Source organism: Giraffa tippelskirchi, chromosome 7, assembly GCF_054371585.1.
Source record: "Giraffa tippelskirchi isolate mGirTip1 chromosome 7, T2T-mGirTip1v1.2.pri, whole genome shotgun sequence".
In the NCBI taxonomy this organism is placed as follows: domain Eukaryota; kingdom Metazoa; phylum Chordata; class Mammalia; order Artiodactyla; family Giraffidae; genus Giraffa; species Giraffa tippelskirchi.
In genome coordinates this window covers 52880421-52902562 of record NC_137281.1, presented here as the reverse complement: position 1 = coordinate 52902562, position 22142 = coordinate 52880421, and the positions used below count along the sequence as shown (strand labels likewise).

Genomic DNA, 22142 nt, shown 5'->3' with positions numbered 1-22142 from the left:
AACTACCATAAGTTTTTGGAAAATTTTTTCAAAGGAAATTACTCATTTTTTTTTTTCATCCAAATGTCACCATTTCATGATGGGGTGTCTTTTATCTTTGTAAGTAATGTGGTTCTGGCTTAAGAGCAGATGTGCGAGGAGAAGGCTATGAGCAGTTCTTTGCTCATCACTAACTGTAGGAAAGCCAAATCAATGTGTTTGATTCCTTTGAGATAAAGGGAGATAAAAGAAGAAATTTTTTATAGACTTACCTGAAAGATGCAAAGTTTGAAGCTACTTTTGATTGGAAGAAAACATCAGTGTCAGTCTAGTTGTGAAGTTGAATTGTTTTAATAGTGGCAACTGACAGGGTGGTATTTTCATGTAATCCTTTATGATCTCAGTTTTAGAATGCTTATCTTAGTTCCAGTCCAAACTTAACCTAATACTGACACTGAAGAGCGTTTACTACTTGAATATTTAAAGTAATGCTTCTCAGATTTGTCTTCGGAAGGCTCTTAAACAAAGACTAGGAGGAATGTGTAACTTAAGAGGCATTTAGGAATGATGCTTTTGGAGTCTCAAGTATTATGCGGTTTTATTTTCCTTATATCTCATATATGTGTGTGTGCTCATCTTACGTGTATTAAAGTGTCACTGATTAGATCTGACACTAGGAAAGGACACAGTCTTTTGGCTTACTGGTTACTCCCAACACTTAAAAGACTTAAAACCCATGAATGTTAATCTAGTTTTTTCAGTAAGATGTAGGCTAATCGAATGTTCTTAATAGTCAAGAAGATAGTCCTTTAAATACCATTGTTTTGCAGTGCTTAAATCCAAAGTTTCTCACAGTTGTGTGAACTGTATTTACTAGTCTACATATCTATCAAGAGAGGCAGGCTAAAGAGCAAATGGAAAGGACTCTCAGGTGTTGGTATCCTCAAATTAACACATTTGGGCTCTTTATTTTAAAATATGCATGTGTGGGGACTTCCCTGGTGGTCCAGTGGTTAATCCCCCTGAAAATGCCAGGGACACAGGTTCGATCCCTGATCCAGAAAGGTTACACATGCCGCACGGCTAAGCCCGTGTGCCACAACTACTGAGCCTGTGCTCCACAATAAGAGAAGCCCACATGCAGTAAAGGAGACCCAGTGCTGCCAAAGAGAATAAGTAAGTAAATAAATACATTTTTAAAATAAAATATGCATGTTTGAAAGGAGCAAATGAGGGAATAAGAGTATTGTCTATAATAAACGGGAAGGGTGCCAGTATTCATTCAGTTCCTTCAACTTCAGGGTAAAACATCTAAATCTATATATTGCCTTACTAATAAATAATAAGCACATTTGTAACTTTGTTCTAAATCCACAAAGTCAGAACTAGCAAAGATTGTCATAGGAGAAACTCATTATCAAGGCCCTTCCATTAACTTGGTTCCTTTACCATCTGCTACTGCTGCTAAGTCGCTTCAGTCGTGTCCGACTCTGTGCGACCCCGGCAACTCACCAGGCTCCGCCGTCCCTAGGATTCTCCAGGCAAGAATACTGGAGTGGGTTGCCATTTCCTTCTCCTTTACCATCTAGCAAGTTAATATTACAGGACATAAAGACTATAAAGAAGAAACAACAAAATTCATAACTTTTAGTTTATCATTGAAACAGTCAAATATTTCAGAAAATAAAAAATATTTTAAAAAAATTTATCTCCATAGCGACTTTGTTATTCTCAAAGATGTATATATTACCTATGTGAACAAAGACTTTTTTTTTTTTTTTGGTCTAAAGAAGTGAGATTAGCATAGTATGTGTCAAAAGACCTTGTTGCAAGCTTGGCATCTTCTCACTGCTTCTGCTTGCAGCTTTTTACTCTGCTTTCTGGTGATCCACTGCTTTTTCCTTGTCCTGGGTGAAATATTTGGTTTTATGATTGCATCTCAAAAATGTTGCTGCTTAGGACTGAATTTGAAACTGATACCTCTCCTACTTTATCTTCTTTTTCCTGTGCTGTAACGAGAAATTTAGTGACTTCAGAAAATGTAGAGCTTGTGCTGCAATAAAAATTTGGCAGAAGTCAGTGCATCTGAATTAACTTATCACAAAAGGATATCTAACCTTAAAATGCTCTTCAAAGACTTCCCTATTTAAAAAGTGAGCTCTCAAAACTTAAGATTTTATAGTTTGCTTTTTGAGAAGCCATCCAAACTTTGGCAAATGATGCTTTAGGAACTGTTTATATTGTCTTAATTCAGTTTGTGGTAATAGTTTTTGTTTAGCTATATTTGAGAGTCTAGTACTTTAATTAATGAGTTGTAGGCTGGTAGCATTTTTTTTTTTCTCTTTCGCCTTTTCTTTTGGTAAGATATGGTGTATTTTAGAACCATTTAAATCCCATTTCTCTGATGACGTGTGTCTAAGGAGTAAATCTTCAGATTTCAAGTTCTCTCATTAACTACTGTGGAGAAGGAAATGGCAACCCACTCCAGTATTCTTGCCTGGAGAATCCCAGGGACAGAGGAGCCTGGTGGGCTGCCGTCTGTGGGGTCGCACAGAGTTGGACATGACTGAAGCAACTTAGCAGCAGCAGCAGCATTAGCTACTATAATGGTATCTCCCTAACATTCCATTTTCCTGGGATTACGTAAGGATTACATAAGTCCGTCATGAGGATTTGGTGAATGGCCACAAAGCAGAGCCCAAGCAGAGTCAGGAACAGTATCGGGACCAGTGGTTTTTATCTCGTTAGTTAGATCTCTACTTCTCTTCAGAGCAAATGCAGACGTTAAATGAAACTGTTAAACAGTTCTTTCACATTTTACAGAGTTAATAGTCCTAACCCTCCTGTGTTGCTGGAAATAAGGCTAGTTTATGTTATGTCTTCAAGTTAGCACTCCTCAAGTTTAAGTAAGTGAGAAATTGTTTCATTTTAAGATACATAGGGAAGCAAGGCTTGTAGTTTGAGCTAAATGGAAGGAATAAAGCCATTTTCACATATATAAAGTATCACTTTTCCAGTGGCTATTAAGGAGGGTCATACATACTGGGCTGCCTCTCAGTATTCACAGCGATTTAACACAGTGAACGTGAGGTTGAAAAGTAGAGAATTCTGAATTATGCCATTAAATGTAAATACACCCATGTAGCATCTTAAGAATTTTCTTGAAAACCTTGCCAAAACAATAATGCACATTCTCCTAAAGAGAATCAGAGAATGCCTACAGCTCTCCCTGGCTCTGACTAAATGAGCCCTCCTGTTAACTCTGAGAGAAATGGTCCCAGAGAAAAGCAGGCCTGGAGGGAAACGGGGACGCACCCCCAGCAGGCCCTGAGGGACCAGGACAAAACCAAGGGCACTTGTGCTGCCCAAGATGAGGCAGGCGGAACTTCTCCCACATTCCCATTGCCTCTGTGCCAAAGCTTCTGCTCGCTCTGGAAGCAAAGCTGTCAGAGAAGCTGCAAACAGGTATTGGATTCTAGATAATTAATTCCCTAAAGCACCTGTTCTCACCTGGGCCCTTGTGGCACTTGGCAATGTCTAAAGACATTCTTGATTGTCACAAATGGGAGGGGACCATTGGCATCTAGTGCATAGAGGCCAGAGATGCTGCTCAGTTTTCCTTTATGCACAAAACAACTCCACACAAAGAATTACTCATCCCTAACGCCAGTAGTGCCAAGGTTGAAAAGTCCTGCCCAAGGGATAGGGCCAGTTGGTGAGGCGGAACTTTAAGCATTGCTGTGGATGCAATGCTCATTTCCAAAGATGCTCGGCCGAAGTGTGTATATTGCAGTTTGATCCCTGGCCCAGGAAGATCCCAGATGCCTCGGGGCAACTAAGCCCATGCGCCACAACTACTGAGCCTGTGTGCAACTACTGAAGCACGTACGCCTTAGAGCCCGTGCTCCTCAACAAGAGAAGCCACAGCAATGAGAAGCCCCTACTTGCCCCAACTAGAGAAAGTCCGCGCCCAGCAACAAAGACCCTGCACTGCCTAAAATAAAGTGTGTATGCTGTTAGAAAGGATGTATTAGAAAAGTTGAGTTCTGGTGGGTGCTCAGTCATGTCTGACTCTTTGCCACCCCATGGATTGTAGCCCACCAGGCTCCTCTGTCCATGAGATTTCCCAGGCAAGAACACTGAAGTAGGTTGCCATTTCCTCCTCCAGGGGATCTACCCAGGGATTGAACCCACATCTCTTGCATCTCCTGCATTAAGGCAGGTTCTTAACCACTGAGCCACCTGGGTCTTATGTAAAAAAAAAAAATCTCTTTTAGGACTTCTACTGTAAGCAACTTTTGAAATGTAGAAATTGAAATTCACTTAGGTTTTCTTTTAATTTCACACGACAAAAGCCAGCATCCAGAGTCAATCTGATCACAAATCTATGACAGAAAGAACTGTTCACATTTTGAGTGTCTAGCAATGTTTACAGGCAAGTTAACTTCACTAAAATGACAGAATCAGGAAGTACCTTAGGTATTAATTCCCTCAATTTTCCCCCTGACCAGGGATCGAACCTGCATCCCCTGCATTGGAAGCACGGGGTCTTAACCACTGGAACATCAGGGAAGCCCCTAACCCCTCATTTTATAGGACACAGTCAATTAAAAAATGTCTAGTTTTCAGCTCCTAGGAAAAAGGATGATGGTGCTAGTTTTAGTTATTGCACTGGAGTTACTTTAAGACCGTGTTCAGGAAGATATACAATAGCTTTGATCTGTGAGATTAAACTTGAAAAGTAAATTTTTTGCTGTAACACCTCAGGATGACACAACACAGTCTGAGAGACATGGTATAAGGCTGCAGAGCAATCATGTTTAGACTGGTGCAGCGGAAATTCAGGCAAAACAGGATAAGGAGAAGAGCTAGGCAATGAAGACTGATTGACAGGCATCCCAACCAAGGACCTCCAAGTTGACAAGTTAGGGAAGTGAGCTTTGAGGACTTTTAAAGATTCCAGGTGACAACTGGCCATGCCCACAGGATTTCTAAATGATTTTGAACAGCCAGGTATTCATTAAAGGGAAATGATCCAGCTATTTGTATTTTATCTGATCACGACATTCTGGAAAACCACAAATCTCTATGAGTGTTTTACATACATTACCTCCTCATCTTCACCACATCTTGTGTCTGAAATTGTTCCCATCTAACAGGAAGGAAAGACATGCTGAAGTCCTCCTTCCTTGCCCTACGTGATTCTTTCCACCCAGCGCTTCAGCTGTTTCCTCACCTTGGAGGTAAGTTGGCACTTCCAGATGCCCAAGCTGTACACCCGAACCCAAACTCTCTGTTATGGGTTTCTTCTTGGGTCACAGGAAAAAATGAGCCCTGAGCCTCATGAATTTGCTCAGGATAAAAGGAGGTAATACCCAGAAGAGGCTCTGAACACTTGGAACAGTGCCTTGCCAATTCAAGTGGAATCATTGTGTCATGTGATGGGTTAGTGGCACTCAGGTCAGAGTTTAGCCTGGGCATCAAGGGCAAAGCACAGAACCTCTCTTGGCTCCAGGGCCACAGTAAGCCTGGAAGACAGTGGGCAAGTGTTGCCTGTGGTACCAGCAAACTCTCTTGTCTGCCCTCAGTCACAGCCATGGGAGCCCCTGTTTCTTCCTCATCTGGCTTCTCAGGAGCCCCTGAACTGCAGGACCAAGGCTGCACTTAGACCCAAGCCCAGACACTCCAAAAAGTCCCAGGTGTGAGGACTCCAACTGTGCAGCTCAGCCTACTTGGCCAGCCAGGGGAGCCTGCATAGAGATGGGCTGGGGCTCTGGCACTTAGGGAGAGGGAGAGATTGAAAGCAAAGCAGATCTAGTCCAGACTAAAAAGAATAAAGCTAAAAATGAGAGGAAGTCTCCCTGAGTAGCCAAAGCTCACCACACTTGTCCAAACATTGCCAGGTCTTCTGACTTAATCTTCCCCTCACCCTTGTCCCCCCTATCACTGTCAGATCTACACTCTCCCAGGCGTCCAGTCCCTCCGGCCCGGCACTTGCTCAGCAGCACCCCCAGAACTCAGTCTGGCCTCCCCCAGGTGGTGAGGGTCTGCAGGAAGAGCCCTGTGTTGGGTGCAGCCACACTTCCACTCAGTGATTTTTTAAATTTCCAGAAAAATAGAGTTTGGAAAGTTTTACTAATGATACAAACTAATAGAATAAAAGATGAAACACAGAGCCCTCCATGTTTGGCTTGAGAATTGATCCCTGGGTCTGGAAGATGCCTTGGAGAAGGGATTGGCAACCCACTCCAGTATTCTCGCAGAATTCCATGGACAGAGGAGCCTGGCGAGCTACAGTTCAGGGGGTGGCAAAGAATTGGACACAACTGAGCAACTAACAACAACACACAAGAACCAAAACCTAATTTGAGGTCATCACCTGGAGGTAGGAAGAGGATGATTGGCACTGAATTATAACATGTTGACTCCTTAAAATGGAAGGATTTTTGTTATTGGCCTAGATTTTTGTTATTGCATTCTAGTAAACATTTAGCCTTTATCTAGACTTGGATATCAAAGACCAGTTTGAACGTCCTGATTTAATCTGACTAGAAACTGGGACAAGGCCTAGAGTGACTTTGTCCACAGAGAAGCAAGCCAAACTTCCTTGGCCAACACAAATACGATACCAGAGGGACTTTATCAGGTATTTGAATAATTACCTAAAGAAACAGATGCTTTCATAATTAAAAAAAAAAACAGTTGATTAAAAAATTTTTTAACGATACTAAAACCTACACAGGGTCGCAAAGAGTCGGACACGACTGAGCGACTGAACAACAAACCTTTAAATTTGGGTCCTTCCTTTGTTCAAACTAAATCTCAATTCTAAATTATTATATGTTTATCCCCAAAGGTATAGAATGTATAACCCTTATCTCAACAAGTGAGTTTTTCTTAAGAAAAAAAAAAAATGCATTCTGTTGTAACTTGTATCAGCTCAAACTGTGGCAAGATCTCAACGGGTAAATACCCCTGGGCTGAGCAGGTGAGCTTTGTCCCTCATTCATACTGGTAGATACTTTCCCTCCCAAGCACACACTCTGACAGGTGTATACATAGTGAGCTTATTCATTATTCTGCAGCCTACAAAGGACTTGAAAAAAAAACACTGTCTCAGGTAGGCAGGTTGCCAGAGCTGGACAGTGCTCAAGCAGTACTGGGTCCAACACCCCCAGTGTGCAGAGACAGAGGGAAATCGGGACCTCTTCTTGGAGGTGAATTCAGATGGTTTCTTCATTCAGACAAGAAAGGATGAGTAGAACCTGAAAACTGCTTCTAGTCTGTAAAGTGTCCAACCTCAAAAGGCAAAATACATCTTTAAATGACTATTGTACTGTAATCATTCCTGCATTTCTGGTGTTTTGTAAAGACAAACCAACAAGACTCCTAAACTTAAACAGACAAGACATTACAAAGACCAGTTATGGAAAGCAGATGTTTACAAATAGCCATATATTCTGTCTGCCCATCACTTAGGAGATGGAAAGCCTACAGTTCAAGTATGATCTACTTCAAGCAAATGCAAACTATATAATTACAGAGCAGCTAAATGGTTATTCACATTACAAAATGGTTCTTCAGAGCATCTCTCTACATAGCATTGTCACTTCACATTTAAAATATAACTTATTTACAAATGTTTAATTTATACACAACTTCAGGAAATGTGCACTGGGGTAAAATGAGGGGGGAGGAAAGATGGAAGAAGGAAGAAAGTCACACTTCCATTCCATAACTCTATGTGGGGTTGTCAAGTTCCCAAATAGTAGATGTAAGACTGGAAGAAGCATGTGTGCTAACAATAATCACAGTGACATTTAAAAAATAATAATTCTTCTCAACCTGCCTTCACAATGAATTTTGCAGAAAGGTAGCCAAAACCTCCCAGACACAGAGACTAACGTGAGGCTCTAAGTATATGAAATCTGGGACACATAAGATACAATGGATATGGCACATCCATCCATCCAATATCAATATAAGGATATGCCACCCTGGACACAGGAAATTCATCTGGACACAGGCTGGAATTTTCTCTTACAACATTGTTTCAATTAAAGCAGATCTCTGTTGCAAGAGAAAATGTGGCAACCAATAGACCATATGCCAGGTTCAAAAGATCAGGAAACAATTTGGTCTAAACAAGCCCAGGACGCCTGGCTTGAAGCACTGGGGTTGAGGGGGCAGAAAGAGCCCCTGCTGGCTGGCTCAGGGGCTGACCTGGGGGCAACCCCAGAGGGAGGCCCTCCAGCTTGCCCACCGTCCACTTGTCTTCCAGGGCACAGATAAGCCAGGCTGAGGCTGAGACTGGCACTACCAGTGTGCGTTTTGTAAATGGCTAAGCAACAGAAGCAGGTAACACAAAAATGTGGAGGTTTTGAGAGTATATCAAAATCCATACTATGAGGTTCAGCTGTCCCCCATCTACTACTAAACAGGACCAGGGTAGAGAGGGAGAGAAGAGTGTGTGAGATGAAGAGGAGGAGAAGGAGAAAGAGAAAGAGACTGGGGTGGGGCAGGAGGGAGACAGGGGAGAGAAGATGAACCACGTTCAGACGCTGCTTATTCCCAGGGAATTATATTGTAGCAGCTCAAAGGAGTCTGTGAGTGGAAATGGGAATAATAACTCTGCTCACTGTGAGGGACGGCAAGAGAGGTCTTGAGAACACTTTGGTCTCCAACATTTGGGGCTTGTTTTCCTGCTTGGCCTCTGTGAGGACGCGCTTTGGGGTTTTCACGGGAGGTCTGGGTTCCCTGGCTTTGAGTCTGGCTTTGTAGTTCCTCGTTCCTTGTTTCTGCAAAAGCTGGAAGGTGGCGAGATAGCAGGGAGGGCACACCAGGTTTTTCTCAGGCAAGAGGGACCAGTGCAGGCAGCAGGGCTCAGGCTCGGCCAGCAGGGGTGTCTGGACCGCCGGGGTGAGGAAAGGCTGCATTTCCTTGACTTTGTGGTGCCTGGCCAGTTCAGTGGGCTGCTTTTCACCTGCCCTGTCAACTGCTCTCACTCCATAGGCATAAGCCACACACTCATCCTTTTCCACACTCGGCCCCTTCTCTTCTGGCCGCAAGAAAAAGTTCTTAGTCTTCTTACCCAGAACATCCAAGCCATCTGGGGGTGAAGACTTCAAGGGAGGGAGAACTAAAAGGGCTTTGGAAGTCAGCGAGTCTGAGGCGGGGAGAATTCTGTCAGTGCCTCTCCAGGGCCTTCTGGGGTCCTTGCCCCTGACAGTCTCCGGGGTGGCCCAGTCTTCCAGGCACCAAATGAACTCCTTTATTTGCAGACTTTTCTTCTCTCCTTGACTGTAGGTGGGAAAGCAGATCTTGTTAACTTCCCTGGACACCATAGTGGGGCCCGAGGGGGTGGCCAGGGTCTGGGAGAGGCTGCCTCCATCCTTCTCCGGGCCTGCCCCGGCCGGAGCTGGAGCTGAAGCCCCAGACTCCAACTTCCCCACCTCCGACTGAAGCCTGGCTTCCAGGCTCCCATGGGAGAGATTGACACAGAGTAAGCAGCTGCTGGCACTTTCTCCCACCCTCGCCTTCTTAAGCTTCTTCCTGGGCCAGATGCAGGCAGTTGGAGAAATCTGTCCCCAGCCTCGGACCTGCAGATAAAGCAGTGTGTTACTCTCAGCCTAGCTGCCCCCACTGTGGCCACGTCCCCATTTTGACTCTCCTATTTGAATCAATATTTTTCTTCGGATTGACTTTATTTTAGTTGTAACTTTTCATGCTTAGTTTAGCCTCCTACTATGCCATAGTATTTGTAATAGTATTTTTAAAGACTAAAATACTAAGTGATAGTATCTATCAGCACACTGATGTGCTGACTATATATATATTTTAGATGTGTATTAAAATAAATTCAGAACTATTAAAATAAAATCAAAACCATACTTGTCCCACCTGCCAGGCTTTCTTGTACTGCAGGCTCTCTGTGCTTGCCTGCACCAAGGAAGGCCATGTGAGGATATAACCAAGAATACGGCTCCCACCAAGAACCCAGCCATGTTGGCACCCAGATCTCAAACTTTCCTCCCAAACTGTAAGAAATAAATGTCTGCTGCTTAAGCTGCCCAGCCTGTGGTATTGTCTCACAGCAGCCGGAACTGAGACAGGGCTGGAGCATCTCCTGTGGTGGGAGCCACCCCGGGCATTCTACGATGTGGAGCAGCACCCCGGCCTCAACCCCAGTACAACCAGAAACACCCCTCTCCCCTCCCCGCCCTAGCTGTGACATTGCCAAGTGGTCAGACCAATTCCCTTACAGTTCTAAATTTAGAACTGTATTTCATTATTGATTCTAAGAATAGTTTAAGAATAAACTATGGAGTTCTGCGTAGAACCACCAGGATAGAAATCTCTGGTCTCTTGGGGAGTTAAGTAGCAGGAGTTAGGTTAGGTAGCTTGAGTTAAGGGATTGGGTTCTGGAGTCCAGAAAAGCTCAGTTCAAACTCCTGCCTTGATCACCTCCTGGGAGATTTTGACACATTTCATTTTTAGTGCTTTGGTTTCCTTTTCCAAAAAGTGAGGCTATTCATAATACCTGAGAGGGTGAATGAATTGATGTATGTGAAGCATTTAGTATTGTGCTTGCCCATACAGAGTGGTCATAAATACTCAATAAAAGGTACTGCTATTATCATCATTAATATTCTACCTCTGTTTCAGAGGTTTCTATGTTTCGTTGCTTACACATTTTTTTTTGGCAACAGTAACTATTTCTGAAAATAGTAAAAGGCTTGTGTCAAAGCCCTGACATGCACAAGACCTAACTCAAGAAAATACTCACTGCTTCTTCCCATCCAGTTCCAATGACAAACTCTTTGGCTTTTTTATCTTGTTCAAGCGTAATGTCACTGATATTGAGAAGACAACAAACATGATTCTTTTCACTTCTTTCACCTGGACAAGTATAGATTAATTCAGTTTCTTCTGTGCTTTGAATTTCATAATTTTCACAATTTTCTAATTCAGTCTCATTTTTGTGACCGAAATCCATTACCGTGATGGTTGCTTAAAGTCTTTAACATCTTCTTCCTGTGGTTTAAAATGCAAATGGAACTTAGCTTTCAATACTGCTTTGTTTCTTTTAAAAAAACAATTCAATAACTCAGGTGAAACATCGTCAAGACATGTTCAGGAATAGACAGAAGAAATATTATGAAACCATCCATTGCCAACTATTGACATTATAAAATATAAGGCTAATTTCAAAGACTTATGGATTTAGGACTTCCCTGGTGCTTCCACTGCAGGGGGTATGGGTTCTATCCCTGACCAGGGAACTAAGATCCCGCATGCTGAACAGTGTGGCAAAACACAAATAAAACACCTGGATTTATTTAAAAGAAAAAAGATTCATTGTCCATTCTTATCTTCCAAACTCATGTAAGAGATGACAAATAGAAATGTGCAAAAAGCAATCAAAGGTCAACTAAAAGGGTGGCTATGTGATTTCTTAACAATTACATGCAGTTTTTCTTCTATTTGGAATGCAAAAATCTGCAGTGGTATAATACTGATTTTCTGATGGTAAAATTATGCCTTGTTTATAGATTTGAAGTAAATCAGAGCTTATGTTCTTCCACTTCTTGACTTCCACAGAGCTTAACAATCTGATTTGGTTTAAGAATCACTGGTATAAAACATACATCAAAATCCATGTTTCCAAGAAAATCACATCAAGGAAACACAAGGATCACAGTGAAAATGCTCCCATGGGAAAATGCATTTGCAGATGCAACTAGAAAATTGGATTTGGAGTACAAAGCAGGAAGGCACACACATGTATGCCAGAAGATATTAAATTCTATGACATATGCTACTGAAGTGGCTAGAACCAAAAAATGTACAAAGAAGAAAATGTTGACTGAGGTCCAAGCCCCGAAAGTACATGTCTGGATAAACAAGAATAAACCCAAAGAAAAGCTGATCCTTTTCAAGATGAAAAGGCCAAAGGAACTTAAGATATTTAGAAATGAAATAGAGAAGATGAATGGAAAAAAAAAGATGAGTGAGAGTCTAAGAAACAGAGCCTATGGGAAATACAGTGTGGTACAGAAAATACATTTTTTTAGTAGCACTTAAACTAAATAGCGATGGAAGAAAATGATCAGCAAAAAACCCCTGTAAATAGAGACCTTCCCTGGTGGTCCAGTGGCTAAGACTCTGCACTCCCAATGCAGGGACCCTGGGTTCAATCCCTGGCCAGGAATTGGATCCCACGTGCTGTAACTAAGACCTGGTACAGCCAAATAAATAAAAATTAAAAAAAAAACAAGCCTGTAAAATAGCTTATTATTTTACCGATTGAACATAAGCCATTATGATTTGCTTCAAAATAATCCTGCAAGGGGGTGGGGGTGGTTGTGGTTAGAGAGAGAATGAGGAAATAAAAGAAGCCACAAATTCTGTTTGTTGTAGAAGGGTATGAGGACATGGAGGTTAACTGCACTATTCACTCTACTTTTGTGTCACTGTGAAATTTTCCATAATAAAATGCTTTTTTAAAAGCCATCATGTTAACAGAATGGTTCAAGAAATAAAACATGGGTTAACAGTGGAGGTGAGCAAAGCATGAATTTTGATCTTAAGCAAACTGAATAAATGTATCAAAGAACAGATTACATGGTTTGGGTAATTTTAACTGAGGTAAAGACCTTGAACAGGGACTTATTTAAAGAGAAGAGATGTACCAAAAGGCGGGGAAAAAAATCAGAAAAAAATTGGAGAATATAGTTTACGAAGATGATTTGGAAAAGTGAAAGTGAAAGTCGCTCAGTCGCGTCCGACTCTTTGTGACCCCATGGGCTATACAGTCCATGGAATTCTCCAGGCCAGAATACTGGAGTGGGTAGCCTTTCCCTTCTCCAAGGGATCCTCCCAACCCAGTGACTGAACCCAGGTCTCCCACATTGCAGGCAGATTATTTACCAGCTGAGCCACAGGGGAAGATTTGGGGACACTCCATAAATAACTGGCCCGTTACTCTTTAAGTCAAAGTACTCAAGGCCTTCTCATTGAATTTACTGAGTACAAAAGAAGGCAGGAGGAAATGCAGGAGGAAAAGAAAAAACACAGACATTACCTTTAGGATCTCTGACCCCACGTTGTGATGATGTCATTTGTTAATGAACTGAGAAGTACAGAGACTACCAAATGCCTCTTTGCTACACATCTGGCAAACTCAATGGAGCTTTGACACCCTAACCAATCTGTAACTTAAGAATGCAAACTGTCCTGCTCCTGAAAGGAACAAAGACTTCTTTAACACTGGTCAGTGGCAAAGACACACCAATATTACAGCCGAGTCCAGCGAAAGGACATTATCTTCTGTTGCTACGCTCACAGATATGTTGTATAAAAGTTAAAATGAGGACCAGTTGTATAAAATTTTGGTTTTGTTTTTAATGGATTATGTTTTTGGTGTCATGTCTAATAACACTTTGCCTAACCACAGGTCATAAAGATTTTCTGTATTTACTTTTCAAAGTTATATAGTTTTATGGTTTATATTTAGGACTATGATCCATTTTGAATTAAGTTTTTGAATATGAACAGCCAATTATTGCAACATTCTTGTTCAAAGATTATTCTTTCTGCATGTAATTTTTGTTTTTTTGGTCAAAAATCAATTGGCTATGTTTATTTGGCAGGAGAAATATCAATAACCTCAGATATGCAGATGACACCACCCTTATGGCAGAAAGTGAAGAAGAACTAAAGAGCCTCTTGATGAAAGTGAAAGAGGAGAGTGAAAAAGTTGGCTTAAAGCTCAACATTCAGAAAACTTAAGATCATGGCATCCAGCCCCATCACTTCATGGCAAATAGATGGGGAAACAGTGGCTGACTTTATTTTGGGGGCTCCAAAATCACTGCTGATGGTGACTGCAGCCATGAAATTAAAAGACGCTTGCTCCTTGGAAGGAAAGTTATGACCAACCTAGATAGCATATTAAAAAGCAGAGACATTACTTTGCCAACAAAGGTCCATCTAGTCAAGGCAATGGTTTCTCCAGTAGTCATGTACAGATGTGAGAGTTGGATTATAAAGAAAGCTGAGCGCCGCAGAATTGATGCTTTTGAACTGTGGTGTTAGAGAAGACTCTTCAGAGTTCCTTGGACTGCAAGGAGATCCAACCAGTCCATCCTAAAGGAGATCAGTCCTGGGTGTTCATTGGAAGGACTGATGTTGAAGCTGAAACTCCAATACTTTGGCCACCTCATGCGAAGAGCTGACTCATTTGAAAAGACTCTGATCCTGGTAAAGATTGAAGGCAGGAGGAGAAGGGGATGACAGAGGATGAGATGGTTGAATGGCATCACCGACTCAATGGATATGAGTTTGGGTAAACTCCGGGAGTTGGTGATGGACAGGGAAGCCTGGCATGCTGCAGTCCATGGTGTCACAAAGAGTTGGACATGACTGAGCAACTGAACTGATGTTTATTTGAGTATATTTTAGAACACCCTATTCTGGCCCATTGACCTGTGTCTCTCCATTCACCGATATAATATTGATTCCTATAGTTTATGGTAATTTTTAAAACTGGGTAATGTGATTCCTCCATTTTATTCTTCATTTTCATAATTGTTTTACCTATGATAGTTCCTTTTACATTTCCTAATAAAATTTAAAACCAGCTTGTTAATATCTATAATAAATCCTGCTCCAGATTCATATCTTGATATTCAACAGTTACTCCTCCAACTTCTTTGAGACTGTCTATCTATTCTTGGACCTTGTATTTTGTATTTTCCTAAATGTTTCTGAATCCAGAAAATTGAAAACAGTTTTAAGAAAACAATTATAATGTTTTAGTTCTATCTTCAGTTGCTAAGTTGTGTCTGACTCTTTGCGACCCCATGGACTGCAGCACACCAGGCTTCTCCATCCTCCACTATCTCCTGGAGTTTGCTCAAACTGATGTCCATTGAGTCAGTGTCGCCATCCAACCATCTCATTCTCTGTCCCCAAATGTAGGACTTTTCCATTCCCATAGTCCCTGGACTCTATTTTCAAAGACCACAAATGTTCTTATCTTTGGTAGTGACACTTATAATATATGTAAAGGTCATTTGCTTCGTACATCACCTCTGATGATACCAGACCAACGTGGTACCAAGATGCTACTACTGGTCACCAAAATCTTGCCTTCTTTTCCTTTTGGAGATAGAGAAGTATTATCCACATTTCTCCTTGAAGTTAAGCAGTGCCTTGTGACTTATTTTGGCTAATAATGGGACTGAAATCATATGAGTCATTTCTAGGCAGAAGTACCTAAAAGCTAGTGATTCCTCACATTTGCCATCATATTTTACCATCACAGTTGGCAAAAGAGTTGGACACGACTTAGCATCTACACAACAACAACAGTAATACACACACTTGGGCACATGGGCTTCAGAAACTGCAGCACAAGGGCTCAGCAGTTGTGGTTTGCAGGCTTTAGAGCTCAGGCTCAGTAATTGTGGTGCAAGGGCTTAGTTGCTCTGCAGCTTGTGGAATCTCCCTGGACCAGGGATCAAACCCCTGTCTCTTATACTAGCAGGCGGATTCTGATTCACCGTACCACCAGGTAAGTCCCAAGGACCATTCTTCAAAAGACTAAGAGTGTACTTGAGTCAATTCAAAGACAAAATTCTCATTAAAGGTAGGCTTAATAATATATAATTTATGTTCATTGAAACTGGGTAAAAAAAAAAAACCTGCTGCAGTAATTTTTCTGCAATATTCCTAAAACATAATATAGTAAATTAAATTCTGCAAATCTTACCTCCACAAGGTTTCCCATCCTAATCCCTGGGACTATGAATGTGCTGCTGCTGCTGCTGCTAAGTCACTTTAGTCGTGTCTGACTCTGTGCAACCCCATAGACGGCAGCCCACCAGACTCCTCCATCCCTGGGATTCTCCAAGCAAGAACACTGGAGTGGGTTGCCATTTCCTTCTCCAATGCATGAAAGGGAAAAGTGAAAGTGAAGTTGCTCAGTCGTGTCCAACTCTTCTCGATCCCATGGACTGCAGCCTACCAGGCTCTTCTGTCCATGGGATTTTCCAGGCAAGAGTACTGGAGTGGGTTGCCACTGCCTTCTCCAATGAATGTGATAGCTAGCCATAAATTCCATGAATAAGTTATGTTACACGGCAAAAGGGATTTTACAGATGTAATTATGGGTACCAGTCGGTTGACCTAATGACAGGGAAACAATCTTGGTTTATTGGGATGGGCCTAATCTAATGATGTGCTGTACTTAGTCACTCAGTCGTGTCCAACTCTGCAACTCCACAGACTGTAGCCCACCAGGCTCTTCTGTCCATGGGGATTCCCCAGGCAAGGATACTGGAGTGGGTTGCCATGCCCTCCTTCAGGAAATCTAATGATATGTGTCCTTTAAAAGCTGAGAGTTTTCTCTGGCTAGCAGCAGGAGCGGCAGCAGCAGAAGTCAGAGATTTAAATCATGTGAGGAATTTGAGACATCTTACTGACTTTGAAGAACGCTGACACTCTCTTTCACCATTATCTTTGCCACATTTTTGCTATCACTTATCCATATAATCAGACAACAAATGGCTACCCTCAATTTCTATACTCCATAGCTCAGTTGGTAAAGAATTTGCCTGCAATGCAGGAGACCTGGGTTGGATTCCTGGATCAGGAAGATCCCCTGGAGAAGGAAATGGCAACCCACTCCAGTATTCTTGCCTGCAGAATCCCATGGACAGAGGAGCCTGGCAGGCTACAGTCAATGGGGTCCGACATGACTTAGCGACTAAACCACCATGTTAATTATCTGTGCTTTAGGCTTCTTACATGCCCACAGAGCACAGCAGCTTTGATTATTCATAGAATGATTCCTAGGAGTGCAGTTTCTACAACCATCCCTCCCTATCAGAACATTTCATTCCAATCCCAGTCTCCAACTGTTCTGCTTTTTCCGGTCACATTCATTACTCATTAAGTGTCCATGAGATGCCTAGCACTGGTGATGGTTGTTCAGTTGCTAAGTCCTGTCGACTCTTTGTGACTCCCCCCATAGACTGCCGGAGAAGGCAATGGCAACCCACTCCAGTACTCTTGCCTGGAAAATCCCGTGGATGGAGAAGCCTGGTAGGCTGCAGTCCATGGGGTCGCTAAGAGTCGGACATGACTGAGCAACTTCACTTTCAATTTTCACTTTTATGCATTGGAGAAGGAAATGACAACCCACTCCAGTGTTCTTGCCTGGAGAACCCCAGGGACGGGGGAGCCTGGTGGGCTGCCGTCTATGGGGTCGCACAGAGTCGGACACGACTGAAGCGACTTAGCAACAGCAGCAGCAGCATAGACTGCAGCACGGCAGGCTCCTCCGTCCTCCACTATCTCCCGGCTCAGTTCAGTTGCTCAGTCGTGTCCCACTCTTTTCGACCCCATGGACTGCAGTACTCCAGGCCTGCCTGTCCATCACCAACTCCCGTGGTTTACTCAAGCTCATGTCCATCGAGTCGGTGATGCCATCCAATCATCTCATCCCCTGTCGCCCCTTCTCCTGCCTTCAATCTTTCCCAGCATCAGGGGTCTTTTCATGTCCATGGAGTTGTTGTTGCTATTTGACCATCCCATTCTCTGCCACCCGCTTCTCCTGCCTAGCAAGAGTAGTAAAATGGTAAAGTAACCCCAGTCTTCCCAGCTCTCACACAGCATACAATGTAGTGGAAGATTCAAGTCTTCAAGCACACAACTCTCACCACCTGTCTCCAAAAGCCCAGGCACTTGACAGCGTGGCTCCCTACCCTTCTTCCAAGACCTTTCTTTCTTCCTCCTCTCGGCTCTCCCCTTCCTCCAGCATCCTACCTGGCCACAAAAGATGCCTCCCCTTCTTTCAATAGCTATGCCCTCCAGTGAAGCGCCCCCACCAGCCCCACCCCTTCCTCCAAGGGCCGCTCCCTCACAGGGCTCCGCCCTTTCGGCGGCTCCTCCCACTGGCCCCACCCATTCCTCAACCCCTCCCCAAGCCCTGCCCACTCTTCTTCAGGCCTAGCTTCGCCTCTCCCTTTTACCTCCCTACATCAGAAGGCAAGGCGTCTCGCTCTGCTGCCGGTGGAGTAGTCTGGGGCCTCGACCCGGAGGCGGGGAAGCGGCCCGGCCGCTCACACCCTCCTGAGGGGCCAGCGGGGTGGAAGGCCCCCAGGCTGCTTAGTCCCAGCCGGCGGGCTACAGGGGCGGTTGCCCTGCGTTACAGACGCGCTGGGGGCGGGGCGATGGGCGGTCCCTGGGGAGGGCGGGGATTCGCGGCGGAAGTGACGTATATTCGCCCCGCGCAACAAAGCTCAGCGCGGGAAGCCGCTCTGACCGCGGTTGGCGCGTGCTCCCGGCAGGCTGTGCGCGGCCGCGAACTTTCCATCGGCGCGTGAGGAGCTCATAGCCCGTGAGGGCGCGGGAGGTCACATGGCGAGGTACCGTGTCCCCTTAGGCGCCCGTCAGGCCTTGGAGTTAGAAAGCCAGGGCTTTGGGACCAGCTTCCCCTCAGAGAGCCAGGGCCTCACCCTCAGCACCGTTGCCCGTGGCGTAGTTGGTTCTGTGATGACAGGTGGATAGTAGCATCACGGGCCTGTACTTACGAGGTACCAGGTGAACGAAATTGTCCCCAGACTTTGCCAACTGTCCCCAAATTGCCTTTCCCCACGTAAGGACTGTGCCGGGACGGTACAAGCCAGAAACTTCACAGTAGGCGTCTAAGCCGCTTATTTGACTGGGCAGGACTAGTTTGAACCCAAGTCTTGTAGCAGCGCAGCCTGTGAAGTGGGCGTTGGCATGTTTTCTACAGATGTCAAAAATAGCCCCACGTCGTTAAATCAGGTGAGGAACTTGTTGAAGACAGTGAAAGGTCCCCCTCTCCCCTCCCACTTTTGGTGCTGGTACTTTCTCGAGCATCACAAGGTGCAGCCAGGAATAGGAAACTGTGCCTGAAATCAGGCATTCATGGTGGAACGCAACTCAGTTCTGGTTCCACAGCCTTTCTGCTTTTAGAAGTGTAAATATTACAGCTTGAGAAATATAAGCCTTTTATACCACTGTGATTAAAAGCTGTTTGGTCTACCCTGGTGACTAACATGGTAAAGATTCTGTCTGCAGTGCAGGAGACCCTGTTTGATCCTTGGGTTTGGAAGATCCCCTTGAGAAGGAAATGGCAACCTACTCCAGTATTCTTGCCTGGAAAAATTCCATGGACAGAGGAGCCTGGCAGGCTACAGCCCACAGGGTCTTAAAAGAGTCCAAGGTGACTGACATACACTAATTACAAAGCTTATGAGTTCTATGGAAAGACCATTTTTATGACATAAATACAACATTCTAAGACCTTAGAACAACGTACTTTTCTAGACTATGGCTACTTATTAAGGTATTCTTTACCTAAAAATACTTTTTGGATCTTTTGTATTTCATAACCTGTAATTAATAGTATTTCTGCATACTTCTAAGAATTGTGCGAAACTGTATGCCTCATTCCACATTTTTTGTGTTAAAACATAAAGTTTTCAATTATATTTCTTTACGTGACTGACCCACATGCAATATCACTTCTCTGACCAGGGATTGAACCCGGGCCCCTTCAGTGAAAGCCCAGAATCATAACCACTGGGACATCAGGAAGTTCCCAATCATGAATGTTTAAGGAGGTAACATCCAGATGATCAAAGTACATGAAAAAAGTGGAAAATTTTGTGCTCGCTTTGGCAGCACATGTACTAAAATTGGAATAATACAGAGATTAGCATGGTTCCTGCGCAAGGATGACATGCAAATTTATGAAGCAGTCCATATTAAAAAAAAAAATTGTAAAGGAAAAAACTATACAAAGTGAATAAAAAATGGAAAATTTTCTTTTGATTTTTCCCCTTTAATTCATAACTATTTTTATTTTATCCACATAATTTCATCCTAACATATATTTATGTCAAAAATTTTGGAGGAGTATGTTATTTTTCCAACAACACAAAAATATAATTTGAAAATGAAATCTAAAAAATTTTCGTAAGACTGTAAAGCTAAAACAAGTGAATTTGTTTCCAGATATATAATCACCTTTATTTCTACTCACTCCACAAATAATAGTAATGTATTCCTTGTGTTTACAAATAGTAAACAAAACAATGTTACTGAAAGCGTACAGAATGAGATATGGGGCTTTTCCTCCTCTCTCATCAATTATTATGGGCAAATATTACACATTACCAGAATGAGAGATTCAGTCTCAATTTTATTCATTTTTTTTCATAGATGTAAGCTGAGTGAAATAACTTGTTCATAGGAAGACACGTGAAAGGGATTTTGTCATTGCAGTGTCTCTTAACTTCAGCGGACAGTTTGGTTAGGAAGGACCTCCTTCAGTTCTGGAGAAAACAGAAAATTTGAAACCACTAGACTGGCAGGATTTGTTACCCCAGTCATTAAAGCTACATTCTCAGTTTCTGGGAAGTATACCAAAAAGTCTTAACTAAGATTTATTAAATGACTGTTAATTAAATGTCTTGACTGCAAGCACATTGCCCTAAGTACATGTGGAAGTTGGAAGATGTGGCAACTGATGTGCTTCACACTAATTGTGCCTGCATACCCCTTTTAAAGGGGCTTGTAATCACCACTGAGGCTTAGCATGTAGAAGTTTGATAGCATGACTGAGCAGAAACATAAATGGACAAGTGTGTTTAGCTAGTCATGTTTATAAAATGCTGAAGTAGAGATGGAATCAAGATACAAAAGTTCTTGTAGAATAAGATCTCAGAGTTGGCAAAGGGGTGTTTTAAAAACACCAAAATGGTGGCAGGAGGTATACAAAAACTTTCCACTCAGTTTTTAACCTAAATCTACCCTAAAAAAAAGTCCACTTAAAAGGGGTGGAGGAAGTAGTCAATTGTAAAACCATGTTGCTGATAAGCATATTTTAAAAACTGAAAGTGGGTGGTACCTTGACATTTTAGCAGCCTCCCAAAAGCTGCAGAAATTCAGAAAAATTCAGAAGTTGATTATGCTTAGGTGATCTTAAGTACCAGCCTCATTTTCATACTAGCATGCCTATAGAGAGTCCTCTAGTGGTTTCTTTATTAAAACTTAAGGCTGTCAACTTCGGGGAAACGAAAAAAAAGAAATGTAACCTTCAGGATTACCTGTTCCATTTCTTTTTAATTAGAGAGCATTATTCAAAACATATATTAAGCTTATCTGTTATGACCAAATTGATTCAAAGGAATGAGGCCTGAGAAACTGAATTCTTTGTTGATTTAGTCCATTTGAAGGGCCATTCAACACCTATTATTTTCAGCAGCACTATAACAGAAAAAAGGATTGAATTGGCTCTATATTCTAAACTGTGAAAGAGCAAGTTGTGATAGTTGTTCTTTGATCCGATCCCCTTCCCCCATCAGACTCCCAATTCAGTTCATTCAGCCGTGTCCAACTCTTTTTGACCCCATGCACTGCAGCACGCCAGGCTTCCCTGTCCATCACCAACTCTTGGAGCTTGCTCAAACTCATGTCCTTCGAGTCAGTGATGCCATCCAACCATCTCATCCTCTGTTGTCCCCTTCTCCTCCTGCCTTCAGTCTTTCCCAGCATCAGGGTCTTTTCCAGTGAGTCAGTTCTTCACATCATGTGGCCAAAGTATTGGAGCTTCAGCATCAGTCCTTCCAATGAATATTCAGGACTGATTTCCTTTAGGATTGACTGGTTGGATCTCCTTGCAGTCCAAGGGACTCTCAAGAGTCTTCTCCAACACCACAGTTCTTTGGCACTCAGTTTTCTTTATGGTCCAAGTCTCTCATCCATACATGACTACTGGAAAAACTATAGCTTTGACTAGATTCCCACTTAAATATATATATTTGGCTATGTCACACATCTTGTGCGGTCTTAGTTCCCCAACCAGGGATTGAACCTGGGCCCCAGCAATGAAAGTGCCTAACTTTCATTGCTCCAGGGAATTCCCTTGTATTTTTATAGTAACATGCATTTGCTAAGGAACTGATAGTGAATCAGGAAATGTGAAAACCCTAACCATAACTTCCCAGCTTTTATCCTTTCCATCACCTCATCTGTGAAATAGCGGTAGTTATGGATATGCCCTACCAAGCTCTGGCTATCGTAAAGACCGTAGAAGGTAATACATGAGAGCACCTTTAAAACAA

The 22142-nt window shown here is 42.8% G+C and overlaps 2 protein-coding genes and 1 non-coding gene across 21 annotated transcripts in view; 2 read left to right on the top strand and 1 right to left on the bottom strand.

Annotated features, from left to right (window-relative positions):
* Positions 1–1616: 1616 nt before the first annotated feature.
* Positions 1617–18175, bottom strand: C7H16orf46 (chromosome 7 C16orf46 homolog). 15 transcript variants are annotated; one of them, XM_081513573.1, is made up of 6 exons: positions 18018–18175; positions 13953–14238; positions 10979–11013; positions 10766–10878; positions 8619–9578; positions 1617–1988 (listed from the first exon to the last, which is right to left on the bottom strand). In XM_081513573.1, exons 3-6 carry the CDS (start codon positions 11004–11006, stop codon positions 1965–1967), a joined length of 1125 nt encoding a protein of 374 aa, XP_081369699.1. In that variant the 5' UTR covers positions 11007–11013; positions 13953–14238; positions 18018–18175; the 3' UTR covers positions 1617–1964. The 15 variants fall into 15 exon arrangements, with proteins under 15 accessions (XP_081369699.1, XP_081369700.1, XP_081369698.1 ...); XM_081513574.1 differs by lacking the exon at positions 13953–14238 and having other exon boundaries at positions 1617–2032; positions 10979–11009; XM_081513572.1 differs by lacking the exon at positions 13953–14238 and having other exon boundaries at positions 1617–2032; positions 18026–18175.
* Positions 18176–18259: 84 nt separating this feature from the next.
* Positions 18260–22142, top strand: part of BCO1 (beta-carotene oxygenase 1) — a 166873-nt gene continuing 162990 nt past the window's right edge. For all 5 annotated transcript variants that reach the window (XR_014060459.1, XR_014060460.1, XR_014060458.1 and 2 more), the window contains exon 1: positions 18260–18413. The gene's annotated coding sequence lies outside the window, so the exon portion shown is untranslated. The remainder of the gene's footprint in view (positions 18414–22142) is intronic.
* Positions 19683–19786, top strand: LOC145515921 (U6 spliceosomal RNA). The gene has a single exon (XR_014061127.1). It is a non-coding gene; the product is annotated as a U6 spliceosomal RNA (small nuclear RNA).

Excerpts from the sequence above, each read along its gene's own strand:
- C7H16orf46 (XM_081513558.1), bottom strand. The coding sequence starts at position 10,975 with ATGGATTTCGGTCACAAAAATGAGACTGAATTAGAAAATTGTGAAAAT. Across the intron at positions 9,579-10,765 it reads GAACTGGATGGGAAGAAGCA|GTCCGAGGCTGGGGACAGAT; the intron begins GTGAGTATTTTC and ends CTTTATCTGCAG.